This window comes from Neovison vison, chromosome 4 (genome assembly GCF_020171115.1).
Source record: "Neovison vison isolate M4711 chromosome 4, ASM_NN_V1, whole genome shotgun sequence".
NCBI classification, from domain to species: domain Eukaryota; kingdom Metazoa; phylum Chordata; class Mammalia; order Carnivora; family Mustelidae; genus Neogale; species Neogale vison.
The window spans coordinates 218,861,733-218,881,973 of record NC_058094.1 but is presented as its reverse complement, the minus strand read 5'-3'; the positions used below and the strand labels follow the sequence as shown (position 1 = coordinate 218,881,973).

General features: G+C 41.6%; 1 protein-coding gene across 4 annotated transcripts in view; it reads right to left on the bottom strand.

The window, feature by feature from the left end:
- Positions 1-20,241, bottom strand: part of SSBP1 (single stranded DNA binding protein 1) — a 26,509-nt gene extending 6,268 nt beyond the window's left edge. The window contains exons 1-8 of one of the 4 annotated variants that reach the window (XM_044246739.1): positions 20,165-20,230; positions 19,436-19,502; positions 17,527-17,587; positions 16,766-16,906; positions 16,455-16,542; positions 14,665-14,753; positions 10,429-10,502; positions 4,516-4,827 (exon numbers count right to left, since the gene is read on the bottom strand). In XM_044246739.1, coding sequence (XP_044102674.1) covers positions 10,459-10,502; positions 14,665-14,753; positions 16,455-16,542; positions 16,766-16,906; positions 17,527-17,587; positions 19,436-19,459 — 447 coding nt within the window. In that variant the 5' untranslated portion in view covers positions 19,460-19,502; positions 20,165-20,230 and the 3' untranslated portion in view covers positions 4,516-4,827; positions 10,429-10,458. Of the gene's footprint in view, positions 1-4,515; positions 4,828-10,347; positions 10,503-14,664; positions 14,754-16,454; positions 16,543-16,765; positions 16,907-17,526; positions 17,588-19,435; positions 19,503-20,098; positions 20,118-20,164 lie in introns of those variants that run through there. The other 3 variants (XM_044246740.1, XM_044246737.1, XM_044246738.1) reach the window with 3 other exon arrangements.

The following is a 20,241-nucleotide window of genomic DNA, read 5'->3' as shown; positions in this document are numbered from 1 at the left end:
ATAAATTTTACCGTATCATATAGTCTGAGTTAAGAACAGGCTTTATTGGAATAAGAGAAAACTCATATCAACAACAGGAATAAAAGCATGACTCTCCTTCATCCTCCTATGATTACACACAGAGGGGTTCGGCGAGCAGTGCAGTTCTGTAGGCCAATGGAAGTGCCTCACCCTCTTGTTTCTATTGTTCTCACTTTCTGTCATAAAAACATGAAAGCAACTTCGTCAGTAGTAGAACAGTCCTAGTGCCAGAAAACACGAATTTAGGAAGCCAGCTACTATAGGAGTTGTCTGAGAAGACCAGATGACCAAGACGTGGGGACCTTGGAACCCACAGGATGTTATAGTTCCCACTGATATTAAGAGTCAACAGTTCTGGGGTAACTGAGCTTATGTAAGCACTTACTGGTGGGGGAAGTGAAAGAAACCCTCTTTCTCCAGCTAGTGTTTTCTCCAGACAACTGAGTTTGAAGGAGGGTTATTTTCAGACAACTTTTCTCATTGCAATACAAATTTCCTACAAAAAGAAGGATCGGGGCGCCTGAGTGGCTTAGTCAGTTAAGCGTCTGTCTTCAGCTCAGGTCATGATCCCAGGGTCCTGGGATCGAGCCCCACATCAGGCTCCCTGCTCAGCCTGTCATGTCAACTAATTAATAATGCCCCTTTTGGATGTTTTACTCATTAAACACTAAGGTCCTAGGTTCAGACCTTAGCACACAGCAGAACCGCAATAAATATATACTGAATAAATAAGTTGTCGTTTTTAAAAAAAAGATTTATCTGAGAAAGTACACACATAGAGGTGGGGGAGGGGAGGGGAGAGGGAGAGAATCTCAAGCAGACTCCCTGCTGAGTGTGAAGCCCAAGGTCAGGTGGGGCTCCATCTCACAACCCGGGGATCAAGACCTGAGCCAAAATCAAGAGTCAGACATTTAGTGGACTGAGCTACTCAGATACCCTGAATAAAAAATTTTCTAAAGAAAGCTTGATTTTTGTTTTTGTTTTTGTTTTTAAATTTATTTTTTATTTATTTTCAGCACAACAGTATTCATTATTTTTGCACCACACCCAGTGCTCCATGCAATCCATGCCCTCTATAATACCCACCACTTGGTACCCCGACCTCCCACCCCCCCCACCCCTTCAAAACCTCAGATTGTTTTTCAGAGTCCATAGTCTCTCATGATTCACCTCCCCTTCCAATTTCCCCCAACTCCCTTCTCCTCTCTATCTCCCCATGTCCTTCATGATATTTGTTATGCTCCACAAATAAGTGAAACCATATGATAATTGACTCTCTCTGCTTGACTTATTTCACTCAGCATAATCTCTTCCAGTCCCGTCCATGTTGCCACAAAAGTTGGGTATTCATCCTTTCTGATGGAGGCATAATACTCCGTAGTGTATATGGACCACATCTTCCTTATCCATTTGTCCGTTGAAGGGCATCTTGGTTCTTTCCAGTTTGGCGACCGTGGCCATTGCTGCTATAAACATTGGCGTACAGATGGCCCTTCTTTTCACTGCATCTGTATCTTTGGGGTAAATACCCAGTAGTGCAATGGCAGGGTCATAGGGAAGTTCTATTTTTAATTTCTTGAGGAATCTCCACACTGTTCTCCAAAGAGGCTGCACCAACTTGGCATTCTTTTGTTTTTAACCCAAGTTTCAGATTCATTTTTTAACTGATATTGACTCAGTATTATGTTTCTAAAAATTACTGTTTCTGGAATGGTTGTAATACATTTACACAGCTGTATGCCACAGTGTGAACATTTATTTACCCATTGTCTGCTGATGAACATTTAGGTAGTTTCCTTGGGTTGTTGGTTGTGCTATTATGTACATTATTGCTAAGAACACTCTTGTACATGTTTCTTGGGCCACATGGGCAAAACTTCCTATAAGGGTGTACCTTCAAGATGGAATAACTAGATGAAATTTCAAAACCAGTTCATGCTGACATGTTTCTCAAAAGGAGGTGCCCATTTACACCCTCCCACCAGTGCCTAATTTCCACTGGTGTAAAGAATCCTCCTTCACACTTCGTTCTATCAAATGTGTCAGAACTTGCTAGTGTGGAGGGCTTAAAATGAAATCTCATTGCAGTTTTTGGTTTGCATTTCCTTGATTATTAATGAAGTCAACTACTTTTCCATAGATCATTTATATTTCAGTCTCTATGTCTTTCCCCATTTTTCTACTAAGCTGTTATCTCCTCTTTGCTTTGTAGGCCTTCATATATTCTAGATTGTATTTTTATTGCTTTGTAATCCTTTATTTACTCTAGCCTGTATTTCAGTTATACTACTGCAAATATCTTCTCTCCCAGCTTGTGACTTGTCATTTTGCTTTCTTTATGGTGACTTCTAATTTTAAAAAGGTTACTTTTAATAGTTAAATGTATCCCTCCTTTTTACATTTTATTTGACAGAGATGATAAGTAGGCAGAGGCAGGCAGAGAGAGAGGGGGAAGCAGGCTCCCCGCTGAGCAGACAGCCCAATGCGGGGCTCGATCACAGGACCCTGGGATCATGACCTGAGCTGAAGGCAGAGACTTTAACCCACTGAGCCGCCCAGGCACCCCTACATTTGTTTTAAAAAGAGACTTCCATGCCACCAGAGCATAAAGACACTGTCTCATATTTTCTTCCAAAATTTTTAATGTTTTGCCTTTCACAAGTCTTTAAATAACCAAGAATTGATCTTTGCGTAAGGTAGAGATCTGATTTCATTTTTTTTTCTGTATGAATAACAAATCTCCCTAGCACACTTTATTGAATAAAAATCTCTATTTTACCCACTGATCTATGCCACTTTTATCATTTATCATGTCCATCCATACATGGTCTGCTTCTGGGTTCTCTATTCTATACCACTGTTCTGTTTATTCCTGCATCCACAGTACAGTTCTTTTATCAGCACAGCTTTAATTAAAAGGAAAGTCTTCCCAACGGACAAAGCAAGTCCCCCATCTCATGCTTCCTCTTCAGGAGTATGTTGTCTGATCTTGGACCTTTGATTATCAATGCATTTTTAGAATCAACTTGTCCAGTTGCCCAAAACTCCTGGGAATTTTTATTTGATCTGTAACATCAATTTGGGGACAGTTGGTATCTTTACATTATTGATGCTTACAATAAACGTGGTTTACCGATACATTTAGTCTTTGAGTGTATTTCAGTAAGGTTTTAAGTCCTCCATAGAGACCACACACTTGAAAGACTCCTTTCATTTTCTGATGCTCTTGCATAAGGGCATCTTTGCTGTTGTTTGCAATTGACTTTTGTATACTGATCCTGTCTCCAGCAACTTCTCATTATTCATCTACAGATTCTTTTCTGGTTTCTATGTAATCCCAGCATGTGTAACTTTCTTCATTTCCATCTTAATACTTTTTTCTTTCCTTCCCAACTATGCTTGCTAAAGCCTCAGTACAAGTTGTTGAGGAGAGGGAGTGATAAGACATCACTGCCTGCTCATTTTAAGAGAAATGCTCTTCTAATTCCAAGGCCCCTTGAGCCACACCTTTGACACATACCCTTTGTTTTTATGTCCAAACCACAATGTCAAGATTAGCATGTCATCAGGGAACGCCCTTTCTTCAGTGCGTTGCCCACTTACTGCTCTAGTTTCAGCTTAGTTTAGAACTTGTCACTTGAGGAATTCCCTTTTGTCTTATAAGGCTGATGCTACAGACCGAACCGTATCCACTCAAAATGCACATATGGAAACCCTAATCCCCAATGTGACCACGTTTTGAGATAGGACCTTTAAGACAATAAAGTGAAATGAGGTCATAAGGGTGGGGCCCTGACCCAACAGGATTAGTGTCCTTAAGAGAGACACCAGAGAGCTCACTCACTCTCTGCCAGCAAAAATAGGTCATCACGTGAGCACACAGCGAGATGGTGGCCACTTACAATCCAGGAACACAGGCCTCACAAGCCTTACAAGATACCAACCATGCTGGCACCCTGATGATCTTGGAATTGCAACAAAACGTCTGCTGTTTAAATCACCCAGTCTCTGGTACTTTGTTAAGCCCAAATGAAGATTCCCAAGGATACGATAGAAACTACATCATACTTAGCATCTGGTGGGACAGCTCCTCACTCCAGATTATGTTGTCTGCTATACTGCCAGGAGAAGCATAAGGGTGATACTTCTGTTCTTAACTTAAGCACTACTTTATTTAATAAGGGACTGTTAAGGATCCTCGTTAGAGGCTTCAAGCCAAATTAGGGAATACTTATTTGCTGAAAAATTATGCTTATATTTACTCTTTTAAAGGCTAATTGCTAAGGTTTTGTGTACATAGTTATGTCCCAGTCCCTCTCCAAATTTAGAATGAGACATAGGATAAAGTCTGAAGGACTGTGGCAGTAGAGGTTTTTACTTCTGCTAGCAGGGGAAGGTCTTAGGAGAGACTTAAATAATGAATTCATTGTGTATATGAAGATAAAGAATGTGTGAATTAGTAAGAATGAGGTTTAACTGCAAAGCACAAAGAAATGGCTTAAACAAGGCAGAGATTTATTTGTGTCTTCCAAAGAAGTCCAGAGATAGACTGTCCAGGACTGGTATGGTGGTTCCATGGTCATCGCAGATCCCAGCTTCTTCTGTCTTCCATCCTGAAGCTTGTCTCATAGTCCAAGATGACTGCTGGAGATCCAGCCATCATGTCCACATTTCAGACCAGAAAAAGCCAGGTGAGGATCCAGAGAAGCACAAAGGATAAGCCTCCCAACAGAGTTAATCATTTAAGAAGCTTTCCTGGAAGCACCACCAAATGACTTCTGCTTACAGCCCCTTAGCAACTGTTAACTGCAAAGGAGAATAGAATGCAGTATTTCAGCTGTGCACACTCTCACCTCCAATAAAATGTGGGCTCTGTAAATTAATGGGTTCAATAGAAAGGATAATGGCTACTGGGTAGTGAATTAATCATGTTTCTTATTTTCCGTATTTTGATGTTTGACATCTTGAAGCCTCCCAGACCCTGGGAGTAACTAACCCCTCCCAACATTAGCTAATCCTAGAAATAGTAAACACTTGCCCATGAGCAAGTCTTTAAAACACAAACCAACCAATCCTGATTTCATACCCACCATTAGCCTCCTTCTATCCTGCAGTCCCGAACAGTATTCCTCTGCCCAAAATCACCAAGTACCTGACAACAAGGGACCACCCCTATTTCCCAAAGCCTGGTGAAAATTATTCTATCCCACAAAAACCACAATAAAAGGTCTGGTGCACACTTTCCCCTCATTCATTCTGCCTTTTGGCCTACACTGGTGCGTCCCCATGTGGTTCAAATGGTGTGGCATGAGACCTCCTCTTGCCAACTGTAACAAAGTCTTCTTTCAAGACAACTATCTTCATGTCCACCATCTTGCCACACCAGATTAACACAAGTCCCTAGAACACTGTAAAACTGGTAAGCAACTGGAAATCTTTCCCATAATATGGTTTCCACAACAGAAAGCTGTAATCCTGGCAACATTTGTTATGTTGTCTTACAAAATGTGCTTGAAAAGTGTTTGGCAAAAGAAAAAAATAGTCATTCTTGTCTTGACTGCTCTTCTGAGATATCTCATTGATATCAAATATAAGCTAAGGACTTTATGATTAAACTATGTTCAAAACTACTCCTGATCTTTCCTCTTCTCAAATCGGCTCCGACATTCACATTCCTTAGTCTCAGAAACAAAATTTCCACACACCTGCCCAAGCAGCTTCAGAATTCTCTCTTCACGGCCTTTTCTCTTACCGCCAGCACCTACTCGGTCCCTAGCACATTCTGGGCAAAGCTACGTGTTTTTATCCTACTCAGTATTCCTTACCCAGAGTCCATAACGGGATCTAGCATGTAACTGTTGCACAGTGAATGAATCGTGAAGACCACATTCCCCTCATGTCACCTATAGTCCCCACTCTGCGGACCTTTCTAGGCTCCTTCAGTAGCTTCCTAATTGCCGGCAGGCTTTCTCCCTTCTAGCCCTGTTCCATTTATCCCTGTATCTAGGCGTGTATACATGCATGGTACAAAGCAGGTGCCCAACTGACTTTTGAATTTAAAAACATACCCAGATTATCTGTAAATAGCCATGGAAGATTAAAAGCAAACCAAAAAACACTAACACAAACTATGTTCTTAGTAACCCACAGACATTAACAACAACAACAACAAAGGTTAGTAAGTATCCTATGAGACTTGGGGAGATGGGCATGGGGACCAAAAGAGATAATACCTTGTTTAAAATAACTACAGCCAGAATAACAATGGCCAATAGTATCGAGCAATTGATTCAGATAATATGGCCTATGTAAGTTATACACATTATTCGTTGCTCACAGCAAGCCTAGAACATAGGGCCACTATTTTCCCTGTTTTATTCACAGAAAAACAAAACGACAAAAAATCCAACACAGGCAAAAGTTAAGAAACTGAGCAGAGGCCCCTCAGCTGGTAAGTGCAGCAGATCCGGGCTGTCTGACTACACAGCCTTAACTAACTACCACGAGAAGCCACCTTTTATCCAAACAGCAGGTGGGGCAGGAAAGCTACAGAACTACAGTGTACGCCAGAACGGACAAACAACACCCCAAGGTCCCAAAGCATGGCAGAGAGCAAATGGATGAAGAATAAAGAGACAAAAGGAGAAATGTCATCATCGTGGCTGCGTGATTTGGACAGCCTCACCAGCTGCGCGCCGTCCCAGCCCAGGCTGTGCGAACAGCACAAAAGCAAAGTTAGCCGTGAGAAAGGACCGCGGTGCTGCTGAACCTGCCGAAGGTCTCGTCCTCTAAGACGTGGGCCTGTCAAATTCCGGAGCGATCGTGCTGACAGTTTCAACCCTCAGCAGGAAGGAAACAGCAGGAGGAGCAGACACCGTGAACCTATTTTAACCAGTCAAGAAAACTGCTGGGTAACAAGGAAGCAAGAAGAATAGGTGAAGATAACTTGGTAAAGAGACTAACTGCAACCTTCCCGTAGGACCATCAGACTGAAAAGTGAGAAAGAATGAAGAGCTGGAGGTATTCCTCCCTCATTCCCAATTCTATCCCAACCAAAACCGTTTCGGTACTGCAACTCCCGGTGTGACTTCGATGCACCCCGAATGGTCAAAAGTTATCTGTGGGGGGTTCTGAACAGCAGGGCCAATGGAAGAGGGAGACAATGGGAAGCAGAGTAGGCAGAAAGCAAAACGCGAGCTTCACATACCTAAACTCCCACTCCCAGTGCGCCTGCTAAGCTGCAGGAGTCCGACATGTTACTTAACCTCTCAGTTCCACGCTTCCTCACCTGTAAAATCAGGATAATACCACCTTCTTGGGGATAAGTTAAACGAGACAACAATAAAAAGCCCTGAGCTCAGGGTCTGGCATCTGTTGAGTACAGAATAAATGTCAGGCATTAATATGGCAATTATTACCTTGTAAGAGATGTCTCTATAACTCATTAACTTTTCTACAATGATTTGCTCGCTGCTGCTCCCACCAAGCTTCACAGCATATAATCCAAACCCTGACAGAAAAATAAGTGAAGTGATTCTGCCCTCATTTTCATGTCAGTGTTTCAGTGCGATCCAACGAACTGACATTTAGAAAGCCCTGCCACGGCACTGTGCTAGGCTGAGCTGGATGGGGATGAACAGGTAGTTTTGAGTAAAAGACAACCCTGCCTTCAAAAACTGGTCTGGTCTCTTTCGGGAATACAGAGAAACCACCAGTAATTTCTCCTGAATTGCAGAGGTTAGGCTGTAACCCAGCTGACAATGACAAGTAATCCCCAAAGCAGCCACAAAAACACATCTTTGGTGTTTTGGGATGTCTCTGGATTCATTGTCCAGTAATTTTTAAGAACTGAATGACTCTTTGAGAATTGTGTTGGCAGCAAATGGTGAATATCATATGGGTTGGTCTTTAAAGACCGTTATTCTGGGTTACATATGGGTATTAAGAAAAACACAAAAGAAAAAGGAGGGAAAAAGGTGAATGACGTATCTAAGCATGTAATACTAAGATGCAGAAGATGGGCGTCGACACACGAGAGGCTCTCCTGCTCCCCTGCTCACCTCCAGGACAAGCAGCAGTACTAGCTGAAGGTCGATCAGAAGTGTAAGCCTGGCCTGGAAATAATGGAAAGATTTTTTCCCCAAAGTGGAAACTTTTGTTTTTTCTTAATACAAAAATAATGTATGTTCAATGCTTTAAAAGAAATAAAATATATAAAAGTGCAAAAAAAAGTAAGGAAAAACCACACATAATCCCCCCACCGAGAGATCATCACGACCGTTTGAGGTTTCTCCTCCCAGACATTTCTAAACGTGTACTTTTATCAACTTCTTCTTTTTCAAAAGTAGGGTAACACCACATGCTGTTTGATACTTCTTCTCCCACGCTTCTACGTATCATACTCAACTTTCCCCCCGACAGAGAATCCCAGTATCAAAGTCGAAGGACAGTTTCCCACAGGTATATTCCCTGATACCATAACAACATGAAAAGGGACTATAAGGCACAAAACATGGCCTAGGAGACCCCACCAACTCTTCCCACCACCAACCTCCCACACGTCCTCCAAGACCAGCTTGGGAGGGGTGCAGTTTCCCAGCACAGGGGGCTGCTCAGATGGGAAGGGCACAGCTGTGCCCCTCAGGTCCGCAGCACCACGCACATGCGGAGGCTCCGCACTGAGGACACAACTCTGAAAGCCCCGCTGCCCAACCTCGGGGCCCGTCAGGTAAGCTCCAGCGGAGTGAGCAGAAGCCTGCGGCTCACGGGGGTCCTGCAGGCCGCGCCTTTCTGCCCCTGCGCCCTAGACGCAGAGTTGCTTTGGGCTGTTCACCATATTACCTGCCCAAGGCACACTACTAAACAGGAATACTAATCTGCATCACTTCTCACAACCTTTAAGGAGTAGAAAGGTAGCTTTTCCAAGAAAGAGTGGCCCAAAGATCAATTTTATCTACATTACATCTTGCTTGAGGAATGTGGCACAAAAGAGTGAGGACCACGTCACCAGTCTGAACGGAGAATGTCAGGGAGCAGAGTTAACGTACTGATTAATGGTCCCAGCGGCAGGGAAAAAGGGACAGCTGAGAGCAGGGAACTGAAACCACTGTTCTACTAGTCCTGGGCAGGAACAAGGTAAAGCTAAGGAACTCCACCTTTCCTTGACCAAACTGCACTGTAAGTACAAAACACTGCTCAGTGCGGGTCCGTAGTGCCGTATGTGAACTGGGAAACCACAGACAGTCCAGATCTCGGGCGGAGCGGACAAGGCACGCCGTCTGGGGCACACGTGCACAGGCTGGACCCGAGGCAGAGCCAGAGGCCAGGTGGCCTAGACAGAGTGAGGGACTTCTGTCATCGGACCCGGACACCAGGCTCAGCGGCAGCCGAGTCTGAACTGCGGCCAACCAGCAGGCAGACCCATGCAGATCTGCTGCAGACCTGAACAGTACAAGACACACTGAAAAACTCAAGTTCGTTTTATGTAGTATTTATTAGAAAATCACTCTTACTCTGTAATTTCCAGAATCTTATCATGAAAGTAACTGTGTGCACATGATGTGTATGTACACCACGGGCCCATGTGGAAAAATAAAAGGAAAATGTCCTTCCTGGGGCTCTAACCCAGGGAGGCAATGTGAAAGGTTGTTTGGGGAACCCCCAAGTTCTGGATGGGACTAAAGGATAACAATGGGGCTTAGAAAGATAGAAAATAGTGGAACCAGGGCCCCGGAGGCATCACCTGGAGATGAACTATTTCACCCCTCCTTATTATTTTAGGTTTTTACTGCTGATAAAATCTATTTGAATGCTACTAGTGAAATTTGCCCAAAAACAAAAGAGGAGAAGGTAGGTAGGTTAGTCTTGAAGCTCTCTAGGTGAGATACCAACCACTGTTCAGCAACCCCTTCCAGTTTGGGCTAAAGCTTACTATCCCATTGGGATCATTCATCTGTCACCATTTATCGAGTATACTGTGCCAAGTCCTGGTTAAGGGGCAGGTAAACAGAGAAGATACAGTCCCTGCCATCTAGTTTATAGGGCAAACAGTAAGAAAATCGTTGTTCACAACCATGGGATAAATGCCTGCCGCACAGTGAAGCTCAACAAATACTCAGTGGCTGAATCAACACTATAAAAGTGTGCGCAAAAACAAGGGACATCCCAAAGGACACTTAGCCCTTTGCTCTAACACAGATGAACCTGACAGCTCACTGTTTTGTACACTTGTACACAGAAACCATCCTTAAAAGAATAAATAATTAGCTACAATGGCCTATGAGACAAAAAGGGGAGGGGGAGTAAGAGTCATGAGAAGTCTTATCATTCATTTTATATAAAATAATATTTTAATTCTTGTCCTTAGGACCTATAAAGACTATACATGATTTGGAAATGAGACTGTACCAAACAATGGCCAAAGGAGACTCGTCCACTCTATGCCTTCTCTTTGGTCTGGTCACTCAGAAATATAATGTTATCTGTAAAGAAACCAAATCATAAGTATTATTTTCAGAACTCTTTCTCATTTAATCGCTCCCCTATAACACATACTTTAGTGCTATTATCTAACAGGATTTTAGAAAAATTCCCCAAATGTGAACTAAGTCCTGCTATGTTCACGAGAGGCATATATTCAAGAAGCACCAAAGGAGCTAAAAGTTGGGATTCAGCGACGTGACAACTGAGACCTTGCAGAGAAAGTGTGCTATTTCTCGTCTTCCCTGAAAATAATTACAACTGCTCAGCAATAACTTCCTGCAAAAGAACTAGTCGCAAATTTCAGTGCCTGCAGTGCTCAGATAGAAGCCATGAAAGCAGGCAGCACGTCCTCACACAGAAGAGGGACCAGGTATAACACTCCCCGCACTGGAGGTACAGAGAAAGGATGGGGTCCAACATATGGCCCTGTTAGCAAAGACAAACCGACCGATGTCTTTAAGTAGGCGGTAACATTCACACAGAAGACACTCTATTTTTAAATTTTAAAATAGATTGACTTTTTATACTCATTCTTGGGAAATTTTTTACTAATCAATATTACAGAGCAAGCATTTTCAAACAAGATCAGACACTGCATTTAAAATGTTGTCCCAGATGGAGTTAATTTAGGAGAAGCAAAGGAAAAGAAGTACTTTCTGTATAACTTAAAAAAAAATCCAGATTCTTGTAACTTTAGAATTATTTTAAAAAGTGGTTATTACAGTATCTACAAATACAGTTTTCTAAAAACAGAAAGGTTGACACAGAAAGGTTACTGCAGAAGCAATTATTACAACTGACACCACAGTGTAAAAAAGCAAGAGTGCCATCCACTGGTGGTTACTTTTACATTAAAGACATGGATCCTTAGGAGGAAAAAAATGACCAAGCACCGAATTTAAACTCTATTTCTGAGCACTGGGTGTTAACGTGTAACTAATGAATCACTGAACACTACATCAAAAACTAATGATGTACTGTATGTTGGTTGATTGAAGAAAAAAACAATAAAATCTATTTCTTTCAATTCAAACGTCACTAAAGACCTCTTCATTTTTACTACTGACCATAAATCTGTTAATGACTCAATTAACACACCCATGCTGTGAATACTAGGGACAAGAAGAAAACAAAATGACAGAGAAACTGAACTACTTCTACTTAGTGTTGGCTTGGCTCAGAACAACTCCTACAATCCAAAGTTTGCCCATACTTTTGGTTTATAGTGGAATATGAAAGTGTTAAATGCTTCAGAAATAGCTAATTGATAGAGATTTAGAAATGTCAATTTTTTAAGATTTTATTTATGTATTTGACAGACAGAGATCACAAGGAGGCAGAGAGGCAGGCAGAGAGGAGGAAGCAGGGTCCCCGATGAGCAGAGAGCCCGATACAGGGCCCAATCCCAGGACTGATCCCAGGACCGATCCCAGGACCATGACCTGAGCCGAAGGCAGAGGCTTTAACCCACTGAGTCCCCCAGGCACCCCAGAAATGCCAACTTTTTTATTAGAAAGTTTGACTTTCCACTGCTGAACTTATAGGTATAGTCCTATGCCCCACAAAGGTCTACAAAAAAATTTGTGAATAGGCAGAGATCTCTGGAGACATGGCCCAAGGAAGAAGAGCACGCAGAAATGAAATACTGTAAGACGCCCAAGAATTATGAAATCAAAATAGTCAGACAGGACCTCATCTAAGATCTGATAATAATGAGGGTGGAAAGATAACTATGTTGGTTTTCAAGATCAATATACCTCAGAGAAACCACAAGAAATAAATTTTTTATTATTTATAACAAATTATAGTTTATCAATAGGGTAGAGTGGTTAAGATATAAACTCTGGAGCAAGGTAAAAAAGAAAGCTAATAGGAAAATCTGTCAATTAAGAGACTTAAGTTCTCAGAGGTCTGGCCTCCAGAATTGTGAGGAAATAAATTTTCTCATAAGAATAAGAGACTTGGGAGCGCCTGGATGGTTCAGTGGGTTAAGCCTCTGTCTTCGGCTCAGGTCATGATCTCAGGGTCCTGGGATTGAACACCACATCAGGCTCTCTGCTCAGCAGGGAGCCTGCTTCCCCCCTCTCTGCCTGCCTCTCTGCCTGCTTGTGAGCTCTCTGTCAAATAAATAAGTAAGAACTTTAAAAAAAAAAAAAAGATTAAGAGACTTAAGATACATATAAACCATGTAAGATAACCTTATGGACTTGTATTTATGAAGCAATCAAAGAAATTTAAACATTGTGATATCTTGTGAAAAAAATAATTAATAATCTCCTAATATTAAGTGTGGTAATAGCACTGTAGTTACACTTTAAATAGGAATCCTTATCTTTCAGAAATACCTACTGAAAATATTTATGAATGAAATAATATAATGTCTGGGAATTCACTAGAAAATAATCCAAATGGAGGAAAAGTAGGCTGGGGAAACAGAAGAAATAATATTGGCCATCAGTTGATAATTGTTGAAGCTAAATGACAGAAGATTTTTTTCCACTTTTCTATGTTTGTGTGTGTTTGACATTTTCAATAATTAAAAAAAATAATTTTTAAAAGATACCCAATTTTGGCATATCTCAGAAGTACATAAACACTTGAGACATTACTTTCTTTCATTTCTATGTACTTACTCATACAAAAGGTTTCTTAGTGTTTATATCCATAAAAACTAATAATAGAATCAATGTTTAACCACTATTTTATTTTGGGGCACCTGGGTGGCTCAGTGCGTTAAGCATCTGCCTTCAGCTCTGGTCGTGATCCTAGGGTTCTGGGATCAAGCCCCACATTGGGCTCCCTGCTCAGCGGGAAGCCTGCTTCTCCCTCTCCCACTTGCCCTGCTTGTGTTCCCTCACATGCTCGCTTGCTCTCTCTCTCGCTCTCTCAAATAAATAAAATCTTTAACAGTTGTCTTTTTTTTTTTTTTTTAAGATTTTATTTATTTATTTGTCAGAGAGAGTGAGTACAGGCAGACAGAGTAGCAGGCAGAGGCAGGGGGAGAAGCAGGCTCCCTGCTGAGCAAGGACGCTGGGATCAGTTGTCTTATTTTAACAATTTATTGACGAGTTAAAAAAGGAGCACTTCTCTCATAAAAGATGCACTCCAATACAATTTCAGTTTTCAAATTTATATATTAAAATTGCTTTGGTATTTTATGTTTTAAAAACAACTGTAATGATAACTCAATCAAAAGAAAATGTAACATATATAGCCTTAATATCACAGAATTTTTAAAAATATTTTTAAATTTAAAAATAATCTTAATTTTAAATAAAATTTTATTCAAAATAAAATTTCAAATAAAATTTTTAAAAAACTTTGAATTTATGTATGTATTTATGTTATAAATATAACAGGATGAATAATAAAATATTCTTATTTATACAATATGTATTGTTACATTTCTTAGGAGAAAATGGAAAAACAAGTTCAGAGAAAAAGAAACAACATAAAACTTCCAAATGTTGAAGAGCTTGTTCATGTATTTTTTTCAAGGATGATGGTTATCAAACTGCTATGGTATTTACATCCATTAATACATTTCAGAGTAACAATCCCATATTGAAAAAAATTTTCATGTCAACTTAAGTATGTCCAAAGGGCTACATTGGTTTCAAAATTCTTGTAGAATTTTCACAGAAGTTTGAAAACTCAGCTCTGGGAGGTATCTCAGGGAGGTATCTTCCCGACCTTCCTTAAACTTTGTGTGTGTATGTTTTCTACATTGTTTCGCATTTTGTCTAAGGAGAACAGGAACTTAAAATCATCCTGGAAGGACCAACTGGATGGTGACTAAACCTGCACAAATGTCTAATGCCACTCACAGTAGAGTAACTCTATCTTGGCACAGGCTTCTGCACGTTTAGGCCATGTCCTTAAAGACGTTAAAGTTCTTCTCACTTCAAACAGCTAAGTACTGACAGACAGTCTACTCAAAAGTCACCTGTGAAATGAAACTGAGCACAGAGAGAACGTTCTGCATGACCAGAACTCAGACACTCAGAGCAAACCCACAAACCACACCCCCAGCGCTCACGGCGAGCTGCTTGACAATCACAGCATCAGTACTCAAAGCCTCGTTCAAGTTACTGACAACAAGCCAAGCTTTTAAAAAAGGGAAGGGGGAGCAGGGAATAGCTATTAGCACAAGCTTCTTACCAGCTATGATCGTTGTTGCTTGCCGCCTCACGTTATTTTTATCTGTGTATTCACCATAGTCTACTTTCCCTTCTACATAGATTCGGGACCTGATAAAAATAAAATTTACAGTTTTCAGCCTGGAGATTGTCATCTGTTTTACGAAACAGAGTCCGGTGAGAGGCAATAACAAGCACACATGAAGGATAAAACAGAGAATCAGGCATAATCTCATTTTTGCTACATCTCAAAGTTCAACATTAGGAGTACTAAGGGTACTAAAACAGAACATCCATACGGTCTTGACACATACGGCTCTCAGCCTTGAGCTGCCAGCAGGCCTCATGAAAGTTTAAAAAAAAAAAAAAAAAAAAGTGACTTTAAGACCACGAATTGGAAAAGCAATGTCGTGGGATCCTTTCAATCTCTAGGACTGATTTCCAACATTTCCCCCCACTTTGATTCTGGACTCCCTAAAAGACTTGCTGATTTTCACTTATTGTCCAATTCTTTCCCATAGGTTCATGAACTTATTCTCAAGGGACTTAGATTATTAAAATTCAAAAAAGGTATTCAGCTCAGTATTTCACTTAGCATTAATTACTAAGACTATTTCTGCACTGTTTAGAAGGCTGAACTACAAGACAACCATAGCTGATTTTAAAGGGTAGAAAAATGCACGCTGGCATCATTTTCAGAGTCTACCATCACCAAGAAACAGAAAGCAGACAAAGCTAATGAAATGATTGTAGGCCAAAGGGAGTACACACAAATTCATCAATCCATGGGTGAAACTGCATACAGATACTTTTCTTTTTTTTTTTTTTTTAATATTTTATTTATTTATCGGGGGCGGGGGGAGCAAGCACAGGCAGACAGAATGGCAGGCAGAGTCAGAGGGAGGAGCAGGTTCCCCGCGGAGCAAGGAGCCCGATGTGGGACTCGATCCCAGGATGCTGGGATCATGACCTGAGCCGAAGGCAGCTGTTTAACCAACTGAGCCACCCAGGCGTCCCTACAGATACTTTTCTTGAAATTTCCTGTATTTATGTGTGTGTAAATGCAAATTCATACAAACATACATACATACTGGACAATGGAAATACATATTTAAAAAAGGGCATGCAGGGGCACCTGGGTGGCTCAGTGGGTTAAAAAAGGGCAGGCAGTTATTAAAAAGAAACAAATTTTAGTTTTTCCTGAAATTGTTTTTCAGGAAATATACTTCATTTCTATAAAACAAGTACATTTCTAAATATACTAACTATGAATATAATTGTTGTTCAACACACCCTTTCGTCCTTCCGTAGGTTTGGAAAAGACAATTTTTATTTATAATTAATCCAAGCACCCCAAAAGGAAACTATTAAGCCGACATAAAATTATCAAACATAGCAGAAGTGCTGTGAACACTGCCATACCTCACTGAGTCAGACTTCAGACACTCCAGGCCCTGTGCTAAGGGTCCCATGCAGATGCCAAGAGGCGACATGGGAATTCCTAAAAGCATGTTACACTTGCTCACATGGCACTCAGTACACTCTGCCTTCTCTCTTGCCTCATCTGCTTCTATTTATGTACACTCCTTATCTGTCCCAAACTGTAAATTCTTAGAAAGCTAAACCATGTTCTACAGATCTCTGCATTAGTCATACGTGGCAACACCCCATGCATATAGTACTAAGCTGTGAATAAGTATCTCGAGTTAACAGAGTAATTAGTAGGATAAAGGAGGCAGGCATTCCCCGGAAACACTTCTGACCAGTTTTTTAAACCACTCAATCTATAAAATCCTTTCTTCCTCAACTTACCCCTTTTTCACATACTGGTAGGCCACATCTCTGAGGCCTGGGCGGAATACGGAGATTCTGTGCCATGTTGTCTTTTGACTGACATCACCTACATCACAGGAATAGGAAACATGGTTATAAATGCCAGCACACAAAGCAAACGCCAAAAGACAACATGCCCAGCAAAACCAACGTCACAATTTCTGAGAGAAAGGAATAGAACTAGAGAAGAAAGATTCTTTCTAAAAGTAGCTCATCTCTAGTCAACTAACTGAGAATAAAAATGTCTCTGTACTGCTGATACAACGAATACCCAAGGCTTTCATACTCACCCATCTGGTATGCTTCACTCTCCCCGGACCGCCACATCTCATTTGTCGCTAGAGAGAATATTGTGACTGGATTTTTCCCCTCCACCTGTCTCATGACGGGGTCCTGACCCACTCGTCCCAGCAGCTGCACACGGTTCAGAGCTGAAATGCAGTGTATAAATAAAATGAGATTTAGAGAAAGGTCCAGAAGGGGAATAGCTACGAATACTATTTCAACCTCGAGCTCAGCCTTAAACAGGTGCTAGAAGATCAGAGCTAAGTTGGGGCAAATAAGGGAAGGCTAGGAGGGAAAAGAAGGGAGAAAATAATCTTAAAGAAAGTACCCCAAGAAACAAACATTAAGCTCTTTATTTTACCTTAAAATCTTTAAAATACCTTTTTTTGAAAAGAAAAAAAAAAACCACATATGGTTGAAAGGACAAATCTGAGATTTGAAAATCTTTACAAATATGAGTGAATATTTCTGTGAAAGAACAGCTTGCCCAAACTTTCACTCCCCCAGCCAAATAGCAGATGACCTTGGAAGACCGAGACAACCAAACAGGACTCAAGGAAATTCTTACAAGGCCCCTCAGCCTGACGGAATGAGGCCAAGAGCAGACAGGCAAACATGGGCCAAGGGCGTGAGGATTAACAGATTACAGCCCAACTAGTGCACCTCTTCTACAACACACTTAAGAATACTTGTACGTTGCTATACATAACATACTTTAAACTAGGAAATTAGGAAAAACTAGGAAACTAGGAAATGTACTACTTACATCTTTCAAGAACCAAGCTGGTGGCTACTTCAGACTCACGTCTTACAAACTGATGAAATACCTAAAGTAGAACAAATGAGTAAAATGGCTTTAACTTGGGAGGAAAGGTAACCCCAATAGAAGACCTGCTCACACTCCATCACCATCAAGTCAGCGACTCCTACAGCACACACCCCCCGAGGACTAGCAGTGCATGTCCCATGTTCCCCCACACAGCACCACGAGGACCACACAAACGCTTGAGGGCCCTGAAGGCCGACTACTCCAGAAGCCCAAGGGTACCATGTCCTAGACGGCACACCTAAGAAGGTTAATTTAGAATCCTTGTTTCTTTTCTGGCAGCCCTCCTGATTGAGGTGCTTCTGTGGCTGCACACAAAGGGTAAAATCAAATGTATTTTGGAAAAATTCATGCTTTGGATAGACCAAAGGAAAAAGACTCAGACAAATCGGGTTCTCTGATAAAGTACAAAAATAGGACCATTCAAGTCCGTCTGTCAGTGGAAAGTAGTAAGTGACACAAAACAGCAGCAATGATACAAAAGCTATCATTACTGAACACCAGCTAAGTGCTTTACCTCTTACAGATTAGTCCTTGGAAGAAACCAATCAACTATGTAAAATTATCCCTACTTTGGAGACCAAAAAAAAAGAGTTTAGACAGATTAACCTGCCCAAAATCCTACAGAAATAACAGGCAAGTTGTGCCTAGAACCCAGGGCCATCTGACACCAAGGCTGCCACTTTTCCCACTGCCCTCTGCTGCCTCCAGCGTTCAGAGAACTACTCGGTACATCAGAGAAGCATGTGCCAAGTAAGTAGCACCGTTAATATGAAAAGCAGATGTCCACCAATCAAAGGAACACCCGTTCCTGGGGCAGTGCAGACTACGGAATCCTTTCCCTACATTTTGGGACACGAGGTGGCTAAGAAGTAAAGATGGAGTTGCCACACGGTAAAAAGACCCAAACAAACTACTACTGCTATCACATGCTTCTCGAAAGGTCCGACTTTAAATACTCAGATGAGCCAGAGCTCCCAAGTTGCAGAATAATGGGTCTCATTAGGGAGACAAAAAATTAAGACCCACTAGAAAAGGAGAAATAGGGAAAGATTTTAACTGGGATGATTGTTAAAATTAAAGTTTTAACTCTTGTATACATCTTCACGCTGTAGTATTAAGACAGCAGTAATTCTTCTGTGTTCCAAATTCCAACACCCAATACACCGAGAAAGGCTAGAACTATGTAGAGGTTAAAGTGTCCCCACTCCCAGAATACAGGGTCGATTCTACTGCAGACTGCGTGGGAGAGAACAGGTTTCTGAGAGGAACGGATTCTTCATCAGTCTTAACAGGCCGGGGAGTGAGAGAGGTGTTATAAAGAAAAAACTGCAAACTTGGTGACCAAATGTAAGTGAGGAAAATGGGTGGTCTAGTCTGGGTGAAGGTAGGCTAGAGTGTCCAGAGAAATAAGGAGTCAGACCGGTGGGAGTGAGAAGGAATTCAGGACATTGTACGTTTGTGGTGACACGGTGACTTCAGATGCACTCTTCAGGACAGGGAGAAGCGCGGTCGAAGTCTGACCACAGAGGACAGTCTGACCACATAGAAAAACTACTGGAAATGATTCTTAGAGTCTTTAGATCACTAAAGACATTCAATGCTAACTGATCTAAATGCAAGTAGCATGTTCTTTAAAACTAGGACTCCCCTTATACATGTCAGCTAGGAAATTATTTTCTGTTTTAGTGAACATCGCTTACGTAAAATCTGTCCCAAATCCTATCAAATGAGTACCCATAAAGTAGGTGCGCCCAAACGCCTTTGGCCTCTGCAGTCAAAAGCCGGAGGAGATGTGATCATTAGTTGAGCATAAGGCATCTCAACACTACTATGTCAAAGTGGTTACCTGTAATACAGGTCTTCGAAACATGGCTTCTATCTGCTTTTCCTACAATCTAGTCTTTGGTCTTCCCCTGGGGGGAAAAAAGAGAGAGAGAGAGAGAAAGCAAGATAAATAATGTTTCTTAGAGCAAAAGCACAAATTCACTGCCCCTAAATTCCTAACTCCATTCATAATTTTCACGCAGTCCGCCTTACGACCATGAACACCAACATTCCTGCGCATTTGACAAGGACTTCCCCCTCAAAGAAAAAAGTTTATCTTTTTTATTCCCCTTGGCTTCCTCTTCCCCTGCCACATGCAAAAAATACTCTTTCTGATTTATGCCCATTTGCATTCCAGTCTTCTCAAATTTTATTAAAATGCAAGCCCCCCTAGAGCTGGGGCTTTCGTCTGATTTATTCACAGCCACATTCAATACTTCTAAGTTCGTTCCTAATACATGGTGACGATTCGATTAAGTATTACAGCAGCACCAAGGGACTTAAATCTGAAACTGGCTGCTGCCAAAATTACTGCTTCCAACCCCGTGAGCAAAGACGATGGAGACCCCAGGACTCCTCGGCTTCACCGCCGGGATGGGCGGGCGCCCCTTCTCAAAGGTGGCGGTCCTAACCAGCAACGTAAAGGGACTGGGGAAGTGGAAGAAAACCCTGAAGTCCTCCGCACAGGTGAGAAGACAAGGACCAAGACAAACACAGCACCGCGTCCCGAGCCACTTAGAGCCGCACGCACACGCAGCGAGGAACTCCCGGCTCACTCCCTCCCTCGCCGAACGCTCGAGCCGGTTCAGGTTCGAGCTAGGCGAGCAC